The 25,491-nt window shown below is 41.1% G+C and overlaps 1 protein-coding gene and 1 long non-coding RNA gene across 16 annotated transcripts in view; one reads left to right on the forward strand and one right to left on the reverse strand.

Annotated features, from left to right (window-relative positions):
* The window catches only part of FGGY (FGGY carbohydrate kinase domain containing), a 432,024-nt gene that overhangs the window by 329,095 nt on the left and 77,438 nt on the right, over positions 1-25,491 (forward strand). For 8 of the 13 annotated variants that reach the window (XM_017544014.2, XM_037744072.1, XM_037744074.1 and 5 more), the window contains 2 exons: positions 6,504-6,624; positions 12,625-12,740. In XM_017544014.2, the coding sequence (XP_017399503.1) occupies positions 6,504-6,624; positions 12,625-12,740 (237 nt within the window). The remainder of the gene's footprint in view (positions 1-6,503; positions 6,625-12,624; positions 12,741-25,491) is intronic. The other 5 variants (XM_037744071.1, XM_037744077.1, XM_037744076.1 and 2 more) reach the window with 2 other exon arrangements.
* LOC108314906 overlaps positions 1-25,491 on the reverse strand; it is a 53,558-nt gene that overhangs the window by 22,265 nt on the left and 5,802 nt on the right. For 2 of the 3 annotated variants that reach the window (XR_005202729.1, XR_005202730.1), the window contains exon 2: positions 23,830-23,872. This is a non-coding gene — a long non-coding RNA (uncharacterized LOC108314906). Of the gene's footprint in view, positions 1-860; positions 897-23,829; positions 23,873-25,491 lie in introns of all 3 variants that reach the window. The other variant, XR_001829722.2, reaches the window with a different exon arrangement.

A 25,491-nucleotide genomic window follows, 5' to 3' on the forward strand; every position in this document is an offset into this window, starting at 1 on the left:
GAGATGTTGATGAAGGGCCTCACATGCTTGAGCTAATAACCTCACATAACTGAAAGCTGAAAGGAGTAAAAATCTGTGAACACTACACTTGTCATTTGTCTAATTTGTCTTCTAAATTTAATTAAATAGAAGCAAGCAAGCAGATGCTACGTATGCTTGCATTAAGAAAAGTTGTTGGGGCCGGGCGCGGTGGCTCAAGCCTGTAATCCCAGCACTTTGGGAGGCCGAGGCAGGTGGATCACGAGGTCAAGAGATCAAGAGCATCCTGGTCAACATGGTGAAACCCCGTCTCTATTAAAACTACAAAAAATTAGCTGGGCATGGTGGTGCGTGCCTGTAATCCCAGCTACTCAGGAGGCTGAGGCAGGANGGAGGCGGAGGTTGCGGTGAGCCGAGATCGTGCCATTGCACTCCAGCCTGGGTAACAAGGAGCGAAACTCCGTCTCAAAAAAAAAAAAAAGAAAAGTTGTTAAGGATGTATGATTTATAAAATACATGATATTGTTCACTTTTCAAAATGGGTTCATAATAGGATTCTTTTAAATAGTAAGCTTCCTTAGAACATGAAAGTGTTTGGTTTTAGATAATTTGCTGCTTAAGTGAGGTTAAGATGATTAGGGAGGAAGAGGGAAATTTAAATCTAAAATGTTAGGAGTTTCTAAACTAAAGATCAATCAAAAATGGAAGTCAAATCCTAAAAGCTTAACCATTGTCTAAGGAATATTTTTATCTAGAGGTGGCTATGGGTGGTCTACAAGAACCTGAAATCACATACAGAAGGTTGTGTTTGTGCATATGTTACAAAGTGGTATTTTAGGAGAGTAGATCATGGCTTTCAGGATCTCACAGCAGGCATGTACCCGAAATTAAGTTAATCCAGTGACGCTTAGCCACTTCTGAAAAGAGAACAGGAATTAACAAAAAGGAAAAATCAGTTTATCTAATTTTGATTCAAAATTTATTTTTCAGTTACACCTGTTTAAGAAAATATGTTTGTTAATGCTATATGTACATATGTGATAGTCAATTATTCTGTTTCTTCACACAACTGTTTTCATAACTTTATTCCTTTAAATAATAGAACTGTATGTCTATTTATTCGTATCACCAACAGAGATGATTTTTTAATGCTCAGATTTGTCCAGGCACCATGTGTGTGCAATAAAGAATGGAACCTCCCGAATCATCATAATACTAATACTCAAGAAATATACCTTATTTAATGCAACTGAATAGAAATATGGAATCAGCCAGCATGATTGAACAGCCCTTTTGGATTATATACTAGTTTTACTATATCTTCCTGAAACAGCTTTCTCATTGGTCTAATAGTTTGGCCAATTCAGTGAAATCAGTTAAACATCTTTATGCATGGAAACTTGGTCGAAAGCAAACAATTCTGACATCTATAAATATGGAGGAAATGAATAGTAAGATAAATATGGAGAAAAAAGTGTGCATCAGTAGTAAACATATTTAGCTGTTCTGTTTTATGATATGATGATGATGATGATGATGATGATGACTTAAGAGATATTTTATATGTGCCAAGCACTGTACTAGATACATTACACACATTATCTGATTTAACCTTATTAGGCAGATATTATAATGCCTATTCGACAGACTAGAAACCTACGTCTCTGTGTGATTAATTAACTTGTAAAGGGCTTTATAGCTTTTGGCAGAGGCAGGATTTGAACCCCCAGCATTCTAAAACAAAACTAGACATGTGAAGTACAGTCATGTGCTACATAATCTTTTGGTTAATGAGGGACTTCATATATGACGGTGGCCCTATAAGACTATGAGACTGTATTTTTACTGTACCTTTTCTATGTTTAGATATGTTCAGATACACAAATACCTACCATTGTGGTACGGTTGCCTACAGTATTCAGTACAGTAGGACGTGGTATAGGTTTGTAGCCTAGGAGCAATAGGCCATACTATATATAGCCTAGGTATGTAGTAGGCTGTACCATCCAGGTTTGTGGAAGTACACTCTGTGATGTTTGCATGACAAGAACGCCTTAACAATACATTTCTCACAATGTTTTCCCATGGTGAAAGGACACATGACTGTATCGGGGAAATTATATTTTCTGATTTGTTAATATTATTGTATGAAAGAGTCATGTAGTGGAATGCATAGCCTATATTGATATAAATAATCTTGGAAAATCAGAGCGGTTTGATGCTTCCCCTTTGAACACAAAGAGGAGGACACGAAGGATGAGGCCAAATAGGATGGACCAAAGGGCACTATCACATAGTGGTCATGACCGTTACTTTTCACCAGACATGACTGTATGCCAGGCACCAAGCAGGGTGACTTGCCTAATAGTCGCTTAATACCGTAACCCTGCAAGTAGATGGGATTGTCCTCATTTTACAGACAGAGGGAGGACCATTTGCCAAGGTCAAACAGGTAGTGTATGGTAGTTGGAATCTGAACCTTTCTCCCCGTCTCACTCCAGGCTCCTGCTCTTTCCACTTTACCATGCTGCATTTCTCTTTGATCTGCTTGTGAAAGCTACGTGGGTGAAATAAGCTTTTAGACATTCCTAAGAATAGTTTTTACTTAATACATATTAGAAAATATCATTAATTTGGCCAGGCTTGTCTCACAGAGGTCTCTTTCCTGCTAAGGAAGGTAGTCCAGAAGTCCAGAAATGTATAAATGAGGTTAAACTTAATGCAGGAGGGAGAGGGGGAAAAAAAAAGCCAGCTACATTTTCTCAAGTACCACACACTTGGAAAATCAATCTTGTATTTAATGGGCTGTACATGTATTAAAAGCTATCATATTTATTCTGTCCATTGTTTAATGACCTTTATAATACCATGAAAGGAAGGCATTTTAAGACAGGGATTTTTTTTCGATAAGGCTCTTTTTGTGGAGTCAAGTGAATTGTGGAAGAGTTCAGTCTGTTTTGCAAATGTATCTGGGTGTGCTGATCTTTTAGGCAAAAAAAATGTGCATTTTAATGAGGTATTCTGATAACAGATATTTTCCCATAATGTTCCACTTGGGAAAAATTTTTTTGTTTCATTAGCCCTGCGTATTGCCCGAGCATTTATTTGCTGTTGGTCAAGTGAAAGTTAAACAAATTTCTCTCTATATATAGTCATATCTTTGCATGCTATTTTGTAGAAATGAAATGAAATTAAAGAAGATTGTAATGAAGTTAACTTGGGACTGTGCAAAACCCTCCATGAAGTAAAATTCTGTCTTGATTATGCTTAATTGAAAGACCTGTCAACCACCCAGTTTATCTATAGCCTGTTCATCTATAGTTTTCTTTGCAGAAAAGACCCTTAAAAGGTGCTATTTGCATTTGAAGTCTCTTGATTTGCATTTGGTTCTGTACATTCCCAGTGGAATAGCCTAATTTTAATTTCAATTTCTCTGTGAAAACATTTTTTCCAGAAAGGTGAGCACAAAATCATTTTCACACAAAGCCCTTTGGTGGAGCATTTCAGTAGGGTGGAGTATTACACAGATTGGAGTCTGGGGCACCAAAAGGGAATGTCCTCTAAGGAACCGCCAGACTGAATGGGAAATTCCAGCCAACAATACCACATAGGGGAGAGACAGGCTGTCTGTCACAGACCCTCTTGAGGGAGTGCCTCTTATTCAGATCATTTCTTTCCTTTTCCCAGGAAATGTGCTTTGTTTTGTTCTTGTCGTAGGTCTGCTAATCACGTGCCCTTAGGTCTCTGGTTTTAGAAATATCAAATATACCAATTTTGCCTGACATTTCCATGCAAATTAGGAGACAGCTATTCTCCCATCCCATACAAACTGTATTGCTTAGTCAAATTATGTATCTCCTAAGTGGGGATAACAATATGCAGGTTTCATATTTGCCTTAAGATTAGAGGTGCCATAAAAGTGCATAGCAGAGTGCCTAGCATATCAGAAGAGCTCTCCTTGTACACACCTTTCGTGAGCTGGACACTCACATGCAAGTTTTACCTATGCTGCCTGTAGCAGCAGCCTTGTAAGGTAGGTATTACTAGATTTCATCAAGTCTAAAACCACATTTTAAATTTTTTTCATGTTGACATTTCTGACAGTCTATAGAATTTTTAACTAAATGAGTGTGATACTATTATTCCCATGGCAAAAAAAAAAATGACAATTGAGTTATAGAAAGGTTAAGATACAAGAAATATATGAAATGCCTAAATGCCAGCCTGGTTTTTTTGAATTCAGAACTCATGCTCTTAGCTAATACAGATTCATGCCATTAGAGCAGACTGGGGTTGCCCGGAATCCACAGGCATCAAATGATCCATGGTAGACTTCAGAGCATCTGTAGACCTCCTGAAATTATTTATAGTACTATTTTGTATGTGATTTTTTTTTCTGGGGAGGTCAATAGGTTTTGGCATAGTCTCAAGGGGGTTCATGACCCCCAAAAAAGCTTAACAAAGAACATCTGGGAATAATCAGCCCTAGTTAGTATGTAGGATCTGGCCTTATATGGCACAACATGTTTTAATTTTTTTAAACACATTACATCTGTGAATTATTCTTGGAGGCCCAGGTTTTACCAAATCCATATTTTTACCAGATTCATGAATAGCTTCAACAAACCCTAAAGACCTCTGAGCTAGAACTGCTGTGCCATTTGCTCCTGAACTGCCCCTGTCCCTCATGATTTATGCCAAAGCAATTAGGATTTCATGTCCTAAGGTTTCCAGCTCACTCTCTGACCACTCCTGTCCTCAGGTACCCCTGTCCCCTAGAGCGACAGCTCCCCAGACAGCCTTTTCAAAGGAGGCTTCATTTCCCCTATACCCCTCAACCCCCAGGACCTGAAGTCAGGGCAGCATCCTGCTGACTTCCAAAACCCTATTCCTTACCTTGGCCAAACTTCTGATTATTCTTGCCCTCAGCTAAAATACCTTCTCTCCCTCACTACATTCCTAGGTTCCAACCTGAACAACACTGTCACACTTTCACTAAAAACCAAGATATTGGCTCATGCCTTCTTCTTGGTGGCTACGCCAGCTGTGGAGACACATTGGCCTCCCAGATCCTTGGCTTCCTTATCTCTTCTGACTTCCCTCCACTTGAGCAATTCACTCCCAGGTCTACAACTAGGACTTTGACATCACCCCACATTGCCCAATCTCTAAACATTTCAAAGACTTGCTACCCACCAAAAAATCCTCTTTCTCAATTCTTTCTGGAGCCCCTTCCTCAAACATCACCATGTGGCTGCTTCCTTAAGGCCACATCACAGTTCATCTTTTTGTTTTTAGTCCTTATCCCAAATAAATTTTGATTTGTGGCCAGGTGCAGTGATTCACGCCTGTAATCCTAGCACTTTGGGAGGTCGAGGTGGGCAGATCACTTGAGATCAGAAGTTTGAAACCAGCCTGGCAAACATGGTGAAATCCCATCTGTACTAAAAATACAAAACAATTAGCTGGGTGTGGTGGCACACACCTATAATCCCAGGTACATGGGAGGCTGAGGCAGGAGAACTGCTTGAAACCAGGAGGTGGAGGTTGCAGTGAGCCAAGATCGCGCCACTGCACTCCAGCCTGGGCAACAGAGCAGAACTCCGTCTCAAAATAAGAAACAAAATTTGATTTTTGAACTCTAGTTTTTGAACTCTCAAGTAAATTAAGATTTTTCAGATGTTTAAATATCCTATCTAAAACTAAAGAATTCTACATTAAAATTCATTTCTGTAACTCTAAGGCAGTGTCCTCCTCTCAAACAATGACGGTTTTTACTGAATTTAATGAACTTAGCAAGACAAGGATGAGGATAATGCATTTTAGGAAGATATTAACACACAAGGACTGAGAAACAAGGCTGAACTGAAAATATAGTGAAGCCCTGAAACAACCAGGGAATGGATTTTGGCTCAAAAGCCTCTTTTTAGAGAACCGCCACCTGGTTTCAGGCAATAGCAAAGGTAATTTTAGCCGTTAGCCGCCCTGAAGTCTTGGATCTCACCTTCTTTATGCCATTAGAGCCCTCTTTCCACGATTCTGCTGCTGGAATTTTTGGTGCTTTTTCTAAGGAAAAGGCTTTAGTTCCCAATTCGTAAAGGAAGACCGACCAAAGTACCATTGACTGTGTTTCAGAGTAGTATTGCAATCACTCAGATTGATAGTACCCAATACAGGGCCTGGGCTTTGGTAGACACTCGTTAAATATCTGTTTGAATGAACTGTGTTACCATTAACTGTGTTAACATTGTCAACTGTTTTTGTCAGTGTTGTGTAACTGATGGAAGCAAATGGTGTAATTAAGAAGGTTTTGGAATCAGTCAGGTCCAAGTTGAAACTCCCACTCTGCAATTTAATTAACTGTGTGATCATAGACAGCATAATCTCTGTGAGTCTGAGCTTTCTGAGATAGTGTATGTGAAGCTCTTAGTGCAGTGTCTAGCGCTGTGTAAACATTTAAGAAGTGTTCCCTAATGTTTACTTTTGTAACTACACGGATGCTATCTTCTGCTTTTCCTTTCCAGTTGGGGACTCGCTTCATTAAAGAAGCCATGGAGGCAGCAGGGCACTCGATCAGTACTCTTTTCCTGTGTGGAGGCCTCAGCAAGAATCCCCTTTTTGTACAAATGCATGCAGACATTACTGGTAAGTCTGGGAAGGAGGAGAGAAGGTCATTTTTGGCTTGGCAGCAAATAGGCATGGCCAAGTTCTGGGTGAGGTGAGAATAGGGAGATATACCTGTTATGCCAGATTATTGAAATAAACTTGAAGTCTTTATATTCATGATGGAGAAAGTGACTTCTACATATATTCAACTGTTGAATTAATGGTGAGAAATAACACGACAGAAGTTGGCCAGGACTAGATCTTAAGTCAAGCGTTTACACAACAGTTTTGAGACCTCTTTTGATCCACACGTTGTGGAAGATATTGAAGATATGAGGATGAATAAGGCATGATTCTTGCTCCCCACGACCCAGGAATTCAGGGTCTACTGAGGAAGGGAGATAGCAAACAGGCATGTATGGCAAAAGCTCCGAATTAGAAAAGTACAGGGTACTTTTTCATGGAAACATAGTGGGGCACCTCATCCAGTTTCAGGCCTGATGTCAGCTCAGGTCATGTGGGATAGAAGAAGGGATGAGAAAGCTGTCTTGAAGAAAGAATGCAGAGGCTGGGTGCTATAGGATCTGTGAGTCTGGTTGCAGACTGGGAATTTGAGCCCTAAGACCCTGAGATGCCATGATTCCTTCTCAGCTCATTACAATCAGGAATCATGAGAGAGATGCAGGGAATCACAAATAATGGACAGAGCTCTTCATGATATCAGCATATAGTAGAGGAGCAGGATCCTTAGCAGAGACCGAAGGTGGGATAGGACTGCACCCTGCCTATAGTCCCAACTCCAGACTGATAAGAGCCCATTTTACCCTACCTCCATTTATTATGATCCTTTGCTCTCCCTTGTCCCCCGCTTTCTTACCTCTGACTGGTGGGCAGGTCAAAGTCTCTACCCCATCATCTCCCCCTTCCCCCTCCAAGCCATACAGATTCCTGCGGATGAGAGCCTTGTCTAACATGATGGACATCACTGATCTCTGCACATCAGGAGATGAAATGATGCAAGTCACCTCTTCCCAACTTAGAGACAAGTAGACTGAGGCACAAGTCTGATGACAGTGAGAAAAGCATAAGGGTAGAACTATCAGGATGTGAAGTATAGAAAGTACTACCATTAACCAAGCACCTACTATGGGTCAGTGTGAATCACATTGTAGACACTTAATCCTCCCATACCACCGAAGGGTAGAAATTGGTGCCCCATCTTATAGACAAGCAAACTGAGGAGTGGGTAGGTGAATTAAATTGGCTATCTAAAGTCAAACGGCCAGTACGGGGCAGGACCAATATTGTAACCATGGTGTGTCTGGGCCCACTGTCCCTTTATACTGTACTGCTGACCCAGGTTTCTCCACTTTTCTGCCAAGTTTGTAACTATTTAAATGATAACCCCTCTTTCCTGAGGTGTCCAAAACCCTATAGAAGTGGGCTATTTTAAAGCAGAAGGAGGAAAGACATAAAAAGAGCCCATATTGCCTTATAATTGTCCTCAGGAGAAAAACTATAACATTTTATCTAAAAGTCATCTCGCTGGTTCAGATAACATTGAAGCTTAAAATTTGATTTGTGACATTCCAAATTCTAGCCTTTTTTGTTTGTGTGTGTTTTTTAGTAGAGACAGGGTTTCACCATGTTGGCTAGGCTGGTCTTGAACTCCTGACCTCAAGTGATCCACCTGCCTTGGCCTCTCAAAGTGCTCGGATTACAGGCATGAGCAACTGTGTCTGGCCCCAATTTCCAGCCTTCTGATAGCCAAAAAACTTCCTACCTAGATGCAAGAGGAAAGATGAAAGTCAGCTTTGAACAACACGGTACTCTTGAAAATGGGAAGCAGGGCCCACCCCCCAGAGCAGGGCAGCTGGGAGTGACCCCGGCACTGACTCAGCGCTGCAGCCTGGACTTTGTGAAAATGGGTCATCTTCCAGGCCCTACATCTCTGGGCTGACTCAGAAGCAAGGGGGAGTGCAGCGGCTTCACAGAAAGTTCTGCTTTGGAAACTGTTCTCCTCCAGGCTGTTGAATGAAAAGGCTGTTAATCGTTATTTGGATTCTGATTGAAACTGGACCTTTTGTCTCTAACTATGGACCAGTTACAGTTCCAGACAAAGGGACCTTTTCTTTAGCCTGGAATTCCTCTGCCTTTGGAAGCCTGTGACTGACAAGTGATGGCAAAGTGCATCTGCCTTTGAATGCTTTGGGTTCTGCTAAACTCATTAATGCATCAGATAAAATAGTTCACATTCCAGGCGAGCCGCCCTCTTCCTCTCCTTCACCCAGCACTCAGAGAAAAGAACACATTTGCATTTGTCCCCATAAAAGGCACGTACACAAGTAGCCAGTAAAGAGGTACTGTCTTTGGTGCCCTTAAACATTGTATTGCTCTAGTTTTCCTACAAAGACAGTTAGAAGACTGTCGACCTGGCACATGATTCTCAGAAATGCATGTGAAAAACACACTGGAATTTGGGAGGCTTTTTTGGAGCTAGTGTGGAGTAGTGGAAAAAGCAAGAGATCAGCTCTGTGACTTTGGGCAAGTTACTTTACCTCTCTGAGCCTCAGTTCCCTCTTCTGAAACCAACAAACAAAAAAGTTATTGTCTCCATCATGTAGATCACCACTGAGGAATAAATGCTCACGAGTTTGTAAGCCCCAGGCTCTGTGCCTAGCCAAGTAGGTGATCAATAAATGTTAGTTCTCTTATTTCCTCCAGGAAGGCCCATGCCAAAAAGGAAGAGGGACATTTGAGGAAAAAAAGCAGCTTATTATTTTGAAAGTGAATCTTTGCCATATTGAGAACAGCCTGCTCTGTATAAGCAGGGAAAGTGGAGCCTTGCCAGCTTGGGAAGTGTTGTCTACATGGGGAGGAAGAACCTCCTTGTACCCTGGTCATTTGATTAAGTGTGGTTTCAAGAAATACTTGGTGTGTACTAAGTAATTTTAAGTTTCCCCCACTGACTTGGGACTAAATGTTCCCTCTTCTAAATTTTATTTTTTTAGTACTGACAGTTTCAGTGGGGGTTTCCCTCTCCCTGTCTTACTCATTATTTTAATTATTTCTTCATTCATTTATTCACTCAAAAGCATTCTCTGAGCACACCAGTGTGCCAAGCCCTGATGTTGGCACAGGGATGCTAAGAAGAACAGTAATGTCCTGCCAAGAGGTTCTTTATAAAACACAGAAAAAGTGCCCTTGGTCCTATGATCAATATCCAGAATGAGTAAACTAGGGACCCAGAGGACAAAATGTGTTAGTGTCAGTCCGGTCCAGGCAGGGAACAGATACACACTCCATTAGGTTAACTGGAGGGAAGTTGAATAAAGAGTCAGTGTGCAGAGCTGCGGGCAGGGTACTGGAAGTCCAGACAACCAAGAAGTACCCTAGGATGCCAGCAGTGTTTCCACCCCAGACTTGCAAGGGTGGGGGCAGGGAGCAGTGCCCAATCTGAGCCTGGGGAGAATGTCTGAAAAGGGCATCCCCACAGGAGCTTAGTCAAGGATGGAACCAGAGGGCAGGGGGCCACAGCTGTGATCCCCACTGGCCAGTCTTCCAGGCTCAGAATAGGTGGAAGGAGGAAGGGAAGAGGTAGGATTGGTCTGAGAGGCAAAGGAAGCAGTGGGTTGGTTCCACCCTGGGTGACAGGTGTGAGGAGAAACTTCAGAAGTAAGATAAACTTTAAGAATAACGGCTAATGCTAATTTAGTGCTTTCTCTAAGCCAAGCACCATTTTAAGAGCCTCATTATAATAGCAGTTTTAATTCTCACAGCGACTCTGAGATAGGTGGAATTGTAACCCCATTTTTCAGATGAGAAAGCTGAGGCACAGAAAGGTTAGGTAACTTGCCTGAATCACACAGCTAAGTCAGTGGGGAAGCCAGGATTCAATCCCTGGCAGTCTGGGTTCAGAGCACTTTGGACAGCAACTTGAGAGCTGATAGGGGATTCACCAGGTTCACTCAGGTCTCTGGTTCCCAAGGAAAAGGGCCTGTGAGTAGTTCCTCCCGGCTTACAACTGGGGAAGCTTTTGGCAGGGTAAGGAAGGCTTGGGAAGTAAATGATGTTTGGAGGCACTGTCTTCTAAAACATCCCAGGTCCATAGGGAAGCCTGGGTGGTCACAGTCACACACCTATCTGTACCATTCCTAGGATTCTTCAAAGGCTTGCATTGCTCTCTCCTGCTGGGGTCAGCACAGCCCTTCAGTGTGGCCAGGTATCTGTCCTTCCCCTCTGGATGATTGATGGGAACCTTTCCTGTCCCTTCCCCACTTACCCAGTGTTTAGCCCAGGTCTTGTACATGTGGAGAGGCTTCACTTGCCGTCCATCTGAATTCTAATAGTAGCAGCCATCATTTCTCCAGGGCTTACTGAAGATCAGGAAATGTGCTAAGCACCAAGTGTGTGCCCTCTCATTAAGCCTCACAACACATCTGTGCAGTACATCTTGTCACCATCCCCATTTTACATTTGGGGAAACCAAGGCTAAAGGAGTGTAAGTGACTGGCTGGACACTGGGCTAGTGGAACCAGGAAACAAACTCAGGTCTGAGCTTCTCCCAGCATTCCCACCCCACCTGACACCATGTTGGCAACGTCTCAAACCCTGGCCCAGCTGGGGCCTGGTATTTCTAAATTCTCTGAGGTGTCTATGGGAATTTAGTTCCCAGCCCTCGTTGTCTGGGTAGCTGGAGGAAAGATCTGAGTGAGGAGGTAATGGGATGCAGAGAGAGTGCCTCGGGAAATCTTCTCAGACAAGATAGGAAAAGAAATCTAGGCTTTGGGAAAATAACTCCTATGGCTTGAGTAGAAAAAGGTTTCATAGCAAAATCTCTGTGAAGTTTGCTACCATCTCCTGATTAGTAGATCAATCTATACATTATAGACCTAAGAATCCTAAATTATTTCTATTAATCTTAAACCTACCATGAACCCTCAACCTCTGGGCATTGGCATTCAGAGGGCTCCTCCCTGCCTGGTGGACCCCTGCTCCCCCTTCAGATGCCTGTTTAAGCCTCATCTCCACGGTGATCAGTGATGAACGCTACCCCAGAAATGTGTTCTCTCATCATTCAGTTGCTTACCATGTGCTAGATACTGCTCTAGATGCCAGGGATGCAGCCATAGACAAAACAGAGTTTCTACCCTCATGTAGCTTAAGTTCTTGCAGAGGAGACATACATTAAACAAGATAAGTAAGTAAAATACAATGTTGGAAGGTGAGGATGAAGCTGTTAAGGGGTAAGGAGTGTTGAGGGAAGTGTAATTTTAAATCTGATGGCCAGGGAAGGCTCAGTAGGAAGGTGATGTTTGCAGAGACACTTGAGGGAGGAGCCAGCAGTTACCATGTAGGCATCTGAGAGGAAGTGTTCCAGACAGGGAACAGCATGGTCAAGGGCCCCAAAGCATACTCAGGACGCAGCACGGAGGCCAGGACTACGTGGCTGGGAGGAGACAAGGAGATCAGAGTAGGAGAAGTAGGGCCAGATCCGGGAGGGAGGGCCCCTTGTCAGCCACCGTAAGGGCTATGGCATGTACCCTGCGAGAGGGGAGAAGCCCCTGGAGGAATGAATCACACCCTCTCTTGCTACCTCCCTTCCCTTAGCACATCTCAGTTAGAGAACCAGGCTCTCCATAGCCTTCATCTTTTTCATCCATCTCCCTCTGAAACCTAAATAGAAGGGCACAGTCCAATTCATCTCAGCATTCCCTAGGCCAGCAAAGCAGTTAATAAACATCTATGGATCTGAACTTGAACCAAATGGCAGGTAGCAGCTTGCAGGAGCCTGAAAAACCTGGGTACTGAGGTCTGGTGAGTTGATATACATGGTATTGGCTCCCTTGGGCCTTTGGCTACTGCACCAGCAGGCACAGGCAGTGAAATCTTTTAGAACCAAGTAATCCCAAGGAACAAGGAAGGGAGGACTGCGGGGAGTTGGGAGGAGGGCCTGCCACTGCTCTGATGTCAGGTGTTTTTGCCACTGTGGCTGCTTGCTGGCTCCTCACACCCCCCTGGCTCTGCTCCCTAACCAAGGTGTGGCCTTATCCTGTGCAGGCATGCCTGTGGTCCTGTCGCAAGAGGTGGAGTCTGTTCTTGTGGGTGCTGCTATTCTGGGTGCCTGTGCCTCAGGGGATTTCGCTTCTGTACAGGTATGTGAGGACCAGGGGATGGGGTGTGGCTCCTCCCCTGTCTGAGGCCATCCTTCCTCTTGACAGCAGCTCACATTTTACAAAACACATACAAGATATAATTAAGAAATGATAGGTTCCAGCCAGGGAAAGCACAAACACTTCTAGCCTCAGACATATTTATTGCATCGACTTGGCCTTAGTTCGTGTTGGTTGTTTTGTTTTTCAGTTGGTTTTTTTTTTTCTTTCTTCTTTAACATAAAGTATTCATTTTAAATTTCCCCTTGACCACTTTTCTTTGAGCACATGAAACAGGTAAGGCTCAAAACTTTCAGCTTTTCATGTGTATTTCAGATTTTTGTTTGCCTATGTCAACCCCACCATTTTTCAAATACCATTATGGCCTCTATCAACAAGAGACAAAAATGAAAATATTTGTATTAAGCCAGGTATGGTGGCTCATGACTGTAATCCCAGCACTTTGGGAGGCTGGGGCAGGTGGATTGCCTGAGGTCAGGAGTTCCAGACCAGCCTGGCCCACATAGAGAAACCCCTTCTCTACTAAAATATAAAAATTTAGCTGGGCATGGTGGCAGGTGCCTGTAATCCCAGCTACTAGGGAGACTGAGGCAGGAGAATCGCTTAAACCCAGGAGCCGGAGGTTGCAGTGAGCGGAGACTGCGCCATTGCACTCCAGCCTGGGCAACAAGATCGACGTGTCTCAAAAGAAAAAAAAGAAAGAAAATGTTAGTATTAAATAAAAAAGGAATTAAAAAGGTAAATAAGGAACAGAGATACATATAGGAAGAAGGAAACGATTTGGTGGCTGTGATTAAACACATAATTTGGCTCTGAGCTTCCTGGCAGCCAATACAAAAAAGAACACATGATAAATTGCATAATTCGTATTTTCAAAAAGAGGAAACATACTAGTTTCTGGTGAAAGACAAAACTTTTCCTCCCACCAGATTGCGAAAGACTTTGCACACATCGGGCTTTGTGGAGAGGTTTTGAGTGCTAAAATAATACAAAAAGGTAAAGAACAAATGTGATGCAGAGGCTAAGAGCATACAGGTTCTAGCATTAGACCATCTGGGCACAAATCCTAGCTTGACTATCCACCATCCCTTGTGGCCTAAACCCTCTTCTCTGCACCTCCACTTCTTTATTCATAATAGTAATTCACAGCACATCATGAGTTCTTTCTGTGTGTCAAGCATGCTCATTTAGTCCCTGCAACAGCTGTTATCCCCATTTGATAGCTGAGGAACCTGAGGCCTAAAGAAGTCAAATAACTTGGCCTAAATGAAACAGCTAGTAAATGCCAGAAACAAGAAGTCTGGCTCCCATTTCTTAACTGAATGTTTGAGAGATATTTGTTCAGCTAAGAAGCAGAGTGCCCAAATGACTTGCCTATGGTTTCAAGGTTAGGACTACAAGCCAGGTTTTTCACTAGTAGCTCAGTAATTAGAGCTTCATTTATTGTGAGCCTCTTATGTGCTAGACACTGTCCTAGATGCTTTTTGGATAATTTTCCTAATACCTATAACAATGCTCATGAGCCACAGAGATTGGGCAACAGAGATTCAGAAAGCTTAAAAAACTTAAGGGTACACTGTTAGGAACAGACAGATGTAAAACTGTGATGCTGTTTGTACTGCATTTTGGAAAATGTGGCACACTACACACTGTCCAAGCCTCTGAAACTAATGACTGTGAAATCTCCCTCACAAGGAATTAAATCCACTCATGAATACTTGCCGGTTCTAAGTGAGTCTTTAAACAAAGATGGTATGGTTCAATTCTTGACTTTTTTCTGGATAGCCTGGTCCTTTCTCAAAAATAGCACATGGAGATATTTGTTGTTGAAATAACAATGAATTGTCACTTATTCTTTTAATGTGTCAGCTGACAGAGATGTTCTCACAACTAGATATCTTATCCTTCCAGCAACAAATTATAATAGTTAAAACAGGAGGGATGCTTTTACTACGGTTCTGCAGAGGTTACCCTGTGAACTGAATATTTTGTATTCCTGCAAAATTTGCCTAGACACTCAATGTGATGGTATGTGGAGGTGTGTCTTTGGCAGATAATTAGGGTTAGATGAAATCATGAGGGAAGGAGCCTGGTCTGACGGGTTATGATGGTCTGATGGGCCCCTATACAAAGACACCAGAGAGCCTGCTTGTTCTCTCTGCCATGTGAGGACACAGCAAGAAGACCATTGTTTACAAGCCAAAAGAGGGCTCCCAGCAGACCCTGACCTTGCTGGCACCCTGATCTCAGACTTTGAGCCTCAAGAACTGTGAGAACATAGATTTCTGTTGTTTAAGTACCCAGTCTATGGTATTTTGTTATAGTAGCCTGAGCTAAGACACCTCATTTAATCTTGACAGTCTTCCTGCTTGCAGAATGTATGTTTTTATCCTTCTGTGATAGGAAACCAAGCTTCAGAGATGTTTTAAGTAATTTCCCCAAGGCTACACAGAAAGGGCAGAAGCAGAATTGAAATGAAGGTCTCTCTGGGTCTATATCTTATCCTGATTGTCATTCTTTTTCTAATTTGTTCCATTTGTTTTTTCTTTAAAAATATTTCCTGGCTTCTTGAGTGTTCAGTGATGTATTTTCTGAAAAGAAATGCCAGAGGTCACAAATCAGGAGATAGTCTGTAGCTCAAACAGAGATAGTGTCAAGATGAGGCTGCTCTGTCAGATACTTCCAGATACTTCATACCATGACTTATGGCTTCATTGATATCTTTTGTTTGTTTTTTTTTTTTTTGAGACAGAGTCTCAATCTATTACCAGGCTGGAGTGCAATGGCGCAGTCTCAGCTCACTGCAGCCTCCACCTCCTGGGTTCAAGTGATTCTCCTGCCTCAGCCTCCTGAGTAGCTGGGACTACAGGCACACAGCACCACGCCCAGCGAATTTTTGTAGTTTTAGTAGAGATGGGGTTTCACCATGTTGGCCAGGATGGTCTCCATATCTTGACCTTGTGATCTGCCCGCCTCGGCTTCCCATAGTGCTGTGATTACAGGAGTGAGCCACTGTCCAGCCACTTCATTGATATTCAAAACTGGGATCTCCAGCTCCAAAGGAATTCCACTCATTTTTTCCCCTAGTGAGAAACTCAGCTTAATTCCACACTGACATCCTGGCTACGTGAGAGTTGCTGTTAGTCTTCTGGAACAGAATCTAAGATATGGTAGATAAGATTTGGAACTGATGACTTTTGTAGCAGCTACAAGGCTCACAGCATTGTAAAGATGAGCTCATGTCTCCTATTCAGCCCAAGGATGTATGTGCCTGTCCTGATCATTTTCAGGAGACACGAGCTAGTAAAGGGATCCCCTCGCTGAGAAGAGGCCTGAGGTCTTATCTGTCATCACTTACTTGACGGAATCCCGTAGTCTGGAGTTCTGTGCTTGCTTGTGTGTCCTCAGACGATGTCACTTGTTCTCTCTGGGTGCTTGTTTTGTTTGTCTGTTTTATGTATTTTTTAAAAAAATGTTTTAATAAGAATTGTCACTCATATGAGACTGTTGAGATGAAGAGCCTTTTAAAGTTCCAGTGATCTCTCAGGTATAATCAATGTCATTAGAATGATTATGTTTGGTACTGCTTTGGAAATGAAAATGCATATAGACTTGGCATCATTTGCTCCCCTCCAAAGAACAAGGGCCAACCTGTGTGCCCCAGGCCTGGGGACCAGCTCCAGATTCTGGCAAGGTAAGGCAAAACAGAATTGCTTTCTTTCTGTGATTCATATTTTCATCCTGAACTTCAACACAGTCTTTTATTTGAACTTCAAAGATCCTGGCTTGTTTGTAGGGTGCCTGCCTTTCCCTCCTTAAGAAAGTTGAGCAAGTCCTTCCAGCATCTCAACTATTCCAGCAAGCCAGATGTTTTATTTTCCATGGACTACGTATCTGTGGTTAGATGGAGGATTTCACTTCTTATCTAGATAGGCCAACTTTGGTAGACTCAGACAGAGTCATCTCATTCAGATGCTAGGAAGGCTAGGATGAATCCAGAGGACCCAGATAGTAGATGTAGGGAACAATTTGATGTGCTTGAGGAGACAGGGTTTCTGAAATTTTCTGAATTTCGTAGGCCCCTAATCGATGATTTCAGCCAGGGGTAGAGCCTTATACCTTTCTTGGGTGATACCAATGGATCAGAATGGATCCACAGCTGTAGATTTTATTTATAGCTATTGTAGACTCTGTGTATCTCAATTCTGGGAGAATTTCATCAGAGGAAGGGAGACTGGATAGAATTTTCTGGTGGGGCCTAATGAAAGATTGGTCAACAACAAAATCTACGGATATTGCAAATTTTGAAATATGCTGACAGTTCCCAGCTTCCTCTTTCTGTTCTTCTATCCATTCAGATTCTCCTTCTCTTAGTTTTTCTCTGTCTCTCTTCCCCTGTCCTTTCCTGCTCTCTCTCCCTTTAGACATCTAAAGTCTTCCTTCTATTTCTTTGCCAAATTCAGATCTCACAGAGAATACTGATACAGCCATTCATTCATTCTAAAGGATAGAACAACTCATACTATCTTAAAGAATTGTCCCTCTTTAGAAAAGGTATTTTCCTTTTAGTAGTTTTCAAAACTTTGTCTTCACTAAAAAGTATCTCCTTGAAGATAAGTATTCTTGACGGCAAATCATTATCACCTTTATATCTGCAGCTTAGTGAATAATATGGAATCAACCACACATATGCTATTCTCAAGGTAAAAGATTAGCTATTGAATAGATGGGAGGGGACACAAGGAAGGCAGTCCATTTCCGCTTCCTTTACTCTTAGAATTTGGAATCCCTATAGTCTTGACCTCTGTGACCTTTCTACTTGATCCCTCCCCCATCATCAGTAGAGTACAAAATGATGCTCTATAATTCTGAATATCTTGGAAAACAAATAATAATAATTAGAAGTTGAGATTGTTCCATAACACTTTTCTAGGCTCCCAGGTCCTGGAAAATCAACAAATGGGAAAAAATAAATTTATGGAATACCACTATGCTTACATTTTCTAAGCACAGACAGTTAAAAGATTCTAAGAAATACAAGGACAGATAAATAAATCAAGAAGCAGTTTCAAGTCATTGTGAGAGAAAACTGTCATATGGCAAAGAGACAGCAATATGAAATGGCTCTTCACTTTGTTTCCTTCAGGCCCCCTGCAGATGTCATTAGCTTTCTGTAATTTCTTATCTTCAGGGGCAGTTTTTATTCAAGTCTATGTAGACAAAACAAGCTGTAATTCCAGCAGTGCTATTTGACTTGAAAAACTACCCCCTACCCCTGAAAAAAAGGAATGGAGGAAGCATCTGAAGCAAAAATCAGTAAAAGGAGACAGTGTTGAGATCAAAATGCATTCAGCAGTCATTTTAAGGGGAGTACCATTGTAAAGAAAATAAGCCCTTGGAATCAGCCAATTAATCACAAACCTTCCTTCCTCCCACTGTGTGAGTGTTGCCACCCCTGTAAACCACTGACTCCATGCACTCCCACCATCAACTTTCCCTGTCACGTTCCAGACAGACTCCTGTGTCTTCAAGACCAATACATGTAAGTGGCCAGTTGAGAGCTGTGATTACTCACCCTTTCTGTAATGGGTACCCACAAGATAAACCATCCATGCTGACCACATTGGTCTACCCTTGAGGTCAGTCCTTGCAAACATCCTCCTTGCTTAGCCGAAGCCTCTCCTTCTGTTCTTTTTCATGAAATTCACTTCATTTAGAGCCAGTTATACTCATCACCTGTTACGCATTTCAGAGCCAATGATTTTTATATATACTATGTCTCTCATTCTGTTTTATTTTGTAATTCAACTTTCTGTGATTTTTTTAGCTCTATTTGGCTTTCTCTCACCATAAATACCAGTTTTGCTATTTGCAAAATAAAAGCTGATTATCATTATTTTAATTTCTAGAGATTAGGAAGGACTGAAACATTGTAGATATTCAGAAGAATGAAACCATCCCATTTCTTGGTGCATTCAATTTAGTTTGCTTGCATTTTTTTTTTCTTTTTCTGGAATGCAAACAATAATTCATGTTCTTTGGGGACAAAAATAAAAAAAATTTAATTAAGATGAAAGAAAATATGAAAACTGATCTTGTTATCCTAAAATAACTATTTTAAATTATTTAATTATTAACTATTTAATATTATGCTTTCTATGCTGTTAGTCTTTTTGTACATATTTTAAAATCATTTTAAACTTTTTAATTAAAATTCATACAATGCATAAAGTTTTACCTTTATAGACCTTTTCCTATACCCCAGAATATATAGTAAACCTCTTTATTTATCATTTTTGTAGGCTGCATAATTTTCTACCTGATAGAATGTGTGTGTGTGTGTGTGTGTGTATATATATATATATATTTTTTTTTTTTTTTTTTTTGAGACTGAGTCTCACTCTGTTGCCCAGGCTGGAGTGCAGTGGAGAGATCTCGGCTCACTGCAACTTCCACCTCCCGAGTTCAAGTAATTCTCCTGCCTCAGCCTCCTGAGTAGCTGGGACTACAGGCACATGCCACCAAGCCCAGCTGATTTTTAGTATTTTTAGTAGAGACGGGGTTTCACTGTGTTACCCAGGATGGTCTCCATCTCCTGACCTCGTGATCTACTCACCTCGGCCTCACAAAGTGCTGGGATTATAGGCGTGAGCCATCTTGCCTGGCCAGAATATATTTTAACTTATTTTGCCAGTCCTCCAGACTTGAATATTTAGGTTTTCTCCATTGTTTTTAAAGAATGCTGCAACTGATATCTCTGTAACTAAATGTTTTCACATATCCTAAATTATATCAGTAAAATAAAATTGGAGGCATGCAAAACGTGTGCCTAGCATTTAGAGTTCTGATACATAGTATAGAAATACTCCCATCAATAGTATGTGAAAACTCAGGGTTTATGTTTCTTGTGTATAAGGAATCTCTTGCCATGGATTTTAGTTCCATTTTAGTTCTATTTAGCTTTCATCCCCAGGCCTCTTATAATCCTACTCATTTCGCATATGGTCCTGATATTATCAGCTTTTTTAGTAGCCTTTTGCCCTTTGCTATTTAAGCATGTGTTTCTGGATGAGATTCTCATTCCTAATTAAATAGATTCAGATTACTGATTGAATTTTCTGAGTATCCTGTCCCATATGTCAAAGTCCCTCAGAAAGTCAACAGAAAACTTTAGAATGGTATAATAATTAATAGTCAAAAGAAGAATTCAATTAAGAATATGATGTTGGCTCTAACATTCATTATCCTTATTGCCATACCTGGTTAACAATACATTTTTTAAAGAGTTTTCTCTACCCCTCCAGAAAAAAAAAAAAAAAAGAATAAAACAAAAATAGATCAGGTTCTGATTAATTATAAAATTTCTGGTTCCAATCCAGCTTGCAGAATGATACCATGGATATAAAAGTCAAAACATTAGCTCAAAATTATAATTTTTTAAGGAAATTATTTCAATAGAAGATACACATCATTTGACTCTCCTCTTCTTCACAGAGTGATCCAAGAGCAGGATCTCTTACTTTCCATCCATTGTCATTCATAGAATCCTTGAAGCAACTCAGGATTGTTAGCAGTGACCTTTGCGCAGATGAGGACTCTGAAGCATAGAAATGTTGTATAACTTGCTTAATACAAAGCCCATGCTCTTTGTATTCCATCAGACCATATCCTATAAATATATATACACTGCTAGGGAAGTGCACTATGGCAACTCAGCTACCTCTCACAAGGTGGTATGGTTTATAAAAATAGCATCACACATTTGTCATCATTGCTTGGTTGAGTGTCCAACATAGAAATAAAAATAAAAAGAGTGCTCTCTTTGGTATTAAAATATTCTAATGCATTAGAGAATGATCATACTCACCAGTGTTATTTTGCTCTACTTATTTGCTTTTAATTATAATATATGCCTGTTTACTTTTTATAGATATAAAAAAGGTAGATTTAAAAAAGCACTTTAGTAGAAATAAAAAGCACTTTAAGAACATGAATTAAATGATACTTTAATAAAGAAGTACAATAGATTAAGGAATACAGTGTTAGATTAAAAGAACTTGAATTAAAACATACTTTATTGTTGTTATTAACACAAAGATTTACGCTAACCAAACATATTTTCCCAAATATCTCTCTCACCTCCCCACCCACAATTTTTATTCAGGAATATGAGAATTGAGCTTTTATAAAAGCAGACAATGGCTAAATATCTACTAAGTTCTTAGAAACTTTGAAGGATTACAGAACTCTCTTTCTATCATAAGCTTTGCCTATTTGACTTGATTTTGTTCAAGATGGCATTTCATACTGATGTAAACCTAAAAAAAGTATAAGATTATCTCATAGAAGGAAGTGTTTGTAAGTAATTAATTCTTCACTCTAATTACTATTTATGCCTTTACTTTTTATTATGAACTTTCTTGTTAGAATAAATTAGAAATAGGTTATTCTTTCTTTACACTAAAATAACTCATGAATAGCAGGGAAGTCCATGCTGTATAGTATGCAACACAGTAAATTAAGCTATGGATTCAAATAAGAGATCAGGAAAGACAAGGCTTTTAGTTAAATCAGGAATATTCTGTGATTGGAAAAGTTGCCTTGAAAAATAACTACACACACACACACACACACACACACACACACACACACACACACACACACACAAACACATACATACTACTAGAAAAATTTGATGTTCAATTCAGAGCGTGGAAGGTACAGTGTCTTAAAAGAGTTTCAGTTGAAGCATTTAGGCAAATGATCAAGAACATGCAGAAGGAAAAAGAAAGAAATCATAATTATAGTTTCCTAACAGAGGTATTTGATCCTCTGCAATGAACCATAAGAAACTATCATGGGATCACAATCTTGAATAACATGTCTTTAATTGTATGCATTTCAAAGAAATTTGAACATTTAAAAAAGTTATGCCATATTCCAAGTTGTATATAAAGACAAATGAGGTAACAGGGTTGGAGAGGTTAAGTGAGTCACCAAAGCCAATGGCTAGATAGTAACAGAGCCAGCCAAAAGTGGAAATGGACTCTTATGCGGCTAAGTGATTACCATTAGTTTAAAAACTAGTATCAGAAATAGATGACAAGAATTTAAATGTATATTAAAATATCTCTTTGGTAAATGTTAGTGTCCTCACCGGTAAACAGAGAGCACCCTCAAATTGGAGCAATTTGAGAGGGTTTAAAAGAGGAACTATTTACAAAATTGCAGGCATAGAGACATAGAGGAATCACAGGGAGAATGTGGTAGCCTGGAGTTTGGAACGGCTGGGCCTGCAGAGGCAAGGAAACAGTGCAGTTACTGGAAGCCCAGAACAGGGCTGTGTGGAGACTGCACAGTGACCCTGGAAGAAAAGGGCTGCACTGTTAACCCTATTCTCCCTCTCTCTAATCTCCTGCCAGCCTCACCGTTGGCTGGAATCAGAATCAGAGAGCAAGGGAGCCTGTTGATATATTCTGTATAAGGCCACATCTCTAAGCTCAGAGGAGGGTGGGAGGGATCTTCAGAAGCACTTGGAGACATCCAACTGAGTCACCCAGCCTGGACTATTTAGAGCGGTCTGCAGACTAGAGGCCAGTCTCTAAATGGTTTGTTCAGATTTGCTGTGAAACAAGGAACTTGCATCAGAATGTAAATCAACTATGTCACCAAGTGTACTGTTTAGTTCAGCTGTCATTTTATTCGCAGCAAGATGTTCTCAATGAAGGAATCGGTGTGCTGGCTTACATCCTGGGGCCAACTCCTTTCACCATTACAGACGGGCCTTTGAATAGCACTGAGATTCCTTGCTCTGTAGTTAATGATAAACACACTGGAGTCCCTTTCCCTGCTTGGATTTTCCTACCTTACATTCTACTAAAAAGAAGAAAACGAATATTTGTCTGTACCTAATCTGAGCCTGGCACTGTGCTAAGGTACTTTAGATGACATTCAATTCTTGCAAGTTAGATTATTCACTTCATCTTTACAGGCAAGAAACAGGCTCAAAAAGTTTAAGTAATGTGCCTGTGGTCTAACAGCTAGCAAGTGACAGAGCCAGCAATCAAATTCAGATCTGACTCCAAAATCCATGCCCCTCTCTGTTTGTAAGCTATCCCAGGACTGTGTTTAAAATTATCTGACATTAACACCAAGAAATGAAGCAGGGTTGTTGGGCGGATTGCCTTATATGGAGACCTATGACTGTGTTCCTCATACATATGCTAATCATGATTCCTGGGAATAGATACAACCCAGTTCCCCCCAGTCAGATAGCACTGTTTATGTATACCATGTTACTCCATGTTACAAGGCCTTGCCCAGCCCAGCTAGCCAGGTCAGAGATGAATCCGGTTTGTTTCTAAGTGGTTGTTGTCTGTTGCCATCTCTTTTTAAGCCTGGGAAGTCAGGAAGAAGATAGGGAGAAAGAATTCATGAGAAGGATGCATTTCCTTAGAAATGTTATTAATTGGCTGGGCAAAACAAGAGAAGGAAATAAAATAGCTGCTCCTTACTAAGTAAAGGCATTTTCTTCCCTTATGTCATTAAAAATTAAAAACACTCTTGGTTTAAGTAGGGCAAATTAGTAATTAAGTGCTATATAATGAACTTGTGTAAACAGAATATTGAAGGGGAAGCCAAATTAATCACTCCACTGGCTTGTTTTTGCCCCTATTAATGTACCTTTTACTCAGGTCCTTCCTGTAATACCAGGATGCATTTTCTGCTCTCCTCCGCTGCTGGAGGTTGGGTGGGCTGTGATAGCTGGGCTGACAGATGACGGTGGACTAGATCTGGAAAAGTCGTGTGTGGGGGCCTTGATTCAAAGTAGGTGATGAGGATGGCTGTTTCATTTTTTAAGCCAAGGCTCATCAGCACAAGCCTACATGTGACAGGAGCAGCCTTAGACAGTAGCAGGACATCAAAGAATTAGACACAATGTTGGTACCCAAGGAATTTCCATTCTACAGGTTGCGGGGAGGTTGGAACAGATGGATACAGTTATGAAAAATTCTAAGGTGTAATGGCAAAGACTATTTGCTTGGACTCAAATCTTGGCTCTACCACTTACCTTGGGTGAGTTACTTAGCTTCTCTATGCCTCAGAGGCCTCACCTGTAAAAGATAACAGCAGAGATATATTATCTCATAACTCATATTGTAAGGAGTAAATGTGACTATACATAAAGCAAAATAGTCTTATTAATGTTGGCTATTTTGGTTTAAATTGCAATTACTCTACAATGGAATGATGGAGCATTTGAGAAGTGTCTTCCACTGTCTTAAGAGGGCTGGGAAAGTCTTCCAAAGGAGGCAACTTTTGAACTGGGCCTTGGAGGATTAGCTGGTGATAGAGCTAGAATTCAGGGTGCTGTGGGACCCCCAGGCCTATGCTTTTCATCTTTGCTGCAAAGTGACTCCTCTGAAAGCAGAGGAAGGAGCTTGGGCCTCAACTCGGGACAAATCTCTCTCCATTTCAGCTCAACATAGTAAATATTAGTAATAACTGCTGGATCCTCAGTCTTGTGATATTGTGGCAACTACCTGCCAAGTATGTGGGGAGAGGAGTGGAAAGAGTAAGTGAGCTGAGTCCGTCACAGGCAGGGTAAGAGGAAATCAAATGGAGCAGCAGAAAGTAGTTCTCTAAGTCACGTTGCTGAACCCCATGGTGATGGCATCTCCTCAACTTACTGGCTGTGTGAACAATCCTGGCTGGGCAAGCTACTTAATTTCTCTGAGCTCAGTTCCATATTAACTGACCCCATTGAGTTTCTGCTAGTGTTCTGTGAATGAAAGCACATTTAGCACAATCCTTTTCAGCAGAAAAGTACTTTTATCATTCCCTGTGTTCACTTGATCTTCACCACAGCCATAAGGGGTAGGTGGTATCTCTATTAAGCAAGAAATTGAGGCACCAAGTTATTGAAAAGCTTGCCTAAGTTTACCCAGATGGTTAGTGGCAGAAAAATGGTTTTAAACTTAAGTGGTCTGGCTCCAGCCCTGCCCTCTGCATATCCCCCACAGTCCCATGCTTTGGAGGGCACCTATAGCTAGATTTGTGTGTCACGTGCTAGATTTGCATGTCACAGGGTAGATACTCCTCAATATGTCCAGACCTCTCACTCACTACTGAGGAAGAAGTTCTTTCTTTCTGCTTGAGGGAATGATGGGGCAGAGCCTATAGCTGTGGTGACCCTTTGACAGGTGGGGCAGGTAGAGCAGAAGCAAGTGACTCGCCAGGGAGCATTAGCCCTAGGATGCAGTAGAAATGCAGCTGCTGCACTGATCTTGGCAGTTTTGCTTAGGGAACTAAACAGTTTATTTGTTTATTATTCGTACTCTGCTTCCACAAAGGATTTAAGAAAGCATACAAAAAGTGACTAAGTAGGCTACTGGAATAAAACTCACAAGTTAGAAACAATGTAAAAAGAGGAAGATACACCAATCCCTTATACTAGGGGGGGCATCCTCTAACTCAAATGCCTTAAGGGGCCACTCAGGCCATACAAACTTGGGAAGATACCAGCAAAGGACAAGGTGATTTGATTCTGTGTTAGGTAAGAAAAAAGTACTAGAAAAGTGTTATTACTAATATTTGTATTCAAAGTACTGCCACGGGATGTTGAAATTCAGGTTGTTTTAACTCTGGATTGGTGAGTGTTACACCAAATACCTATGGGACAGATCTGGCATATCTATGGGTCTCTGACCTGGACTAGGCAGTTCTTCTTGTT

Source organism: Cebus imitator, unplaced genomic scaffold (genome assembly GCF_001604975.1).
Source record: "Cebus imitator isolate Cc_AM_T3 unplaced genomic scaffold, Cebus_imitator-1.0 Scaffold163, whole genome shotgun sequence".
Taxonomy (NCBI): Eukaryota; Metazoa; Chordata; class Mammalia; order Primates; family Cebidae; genus Cebus; species Cebus imitator.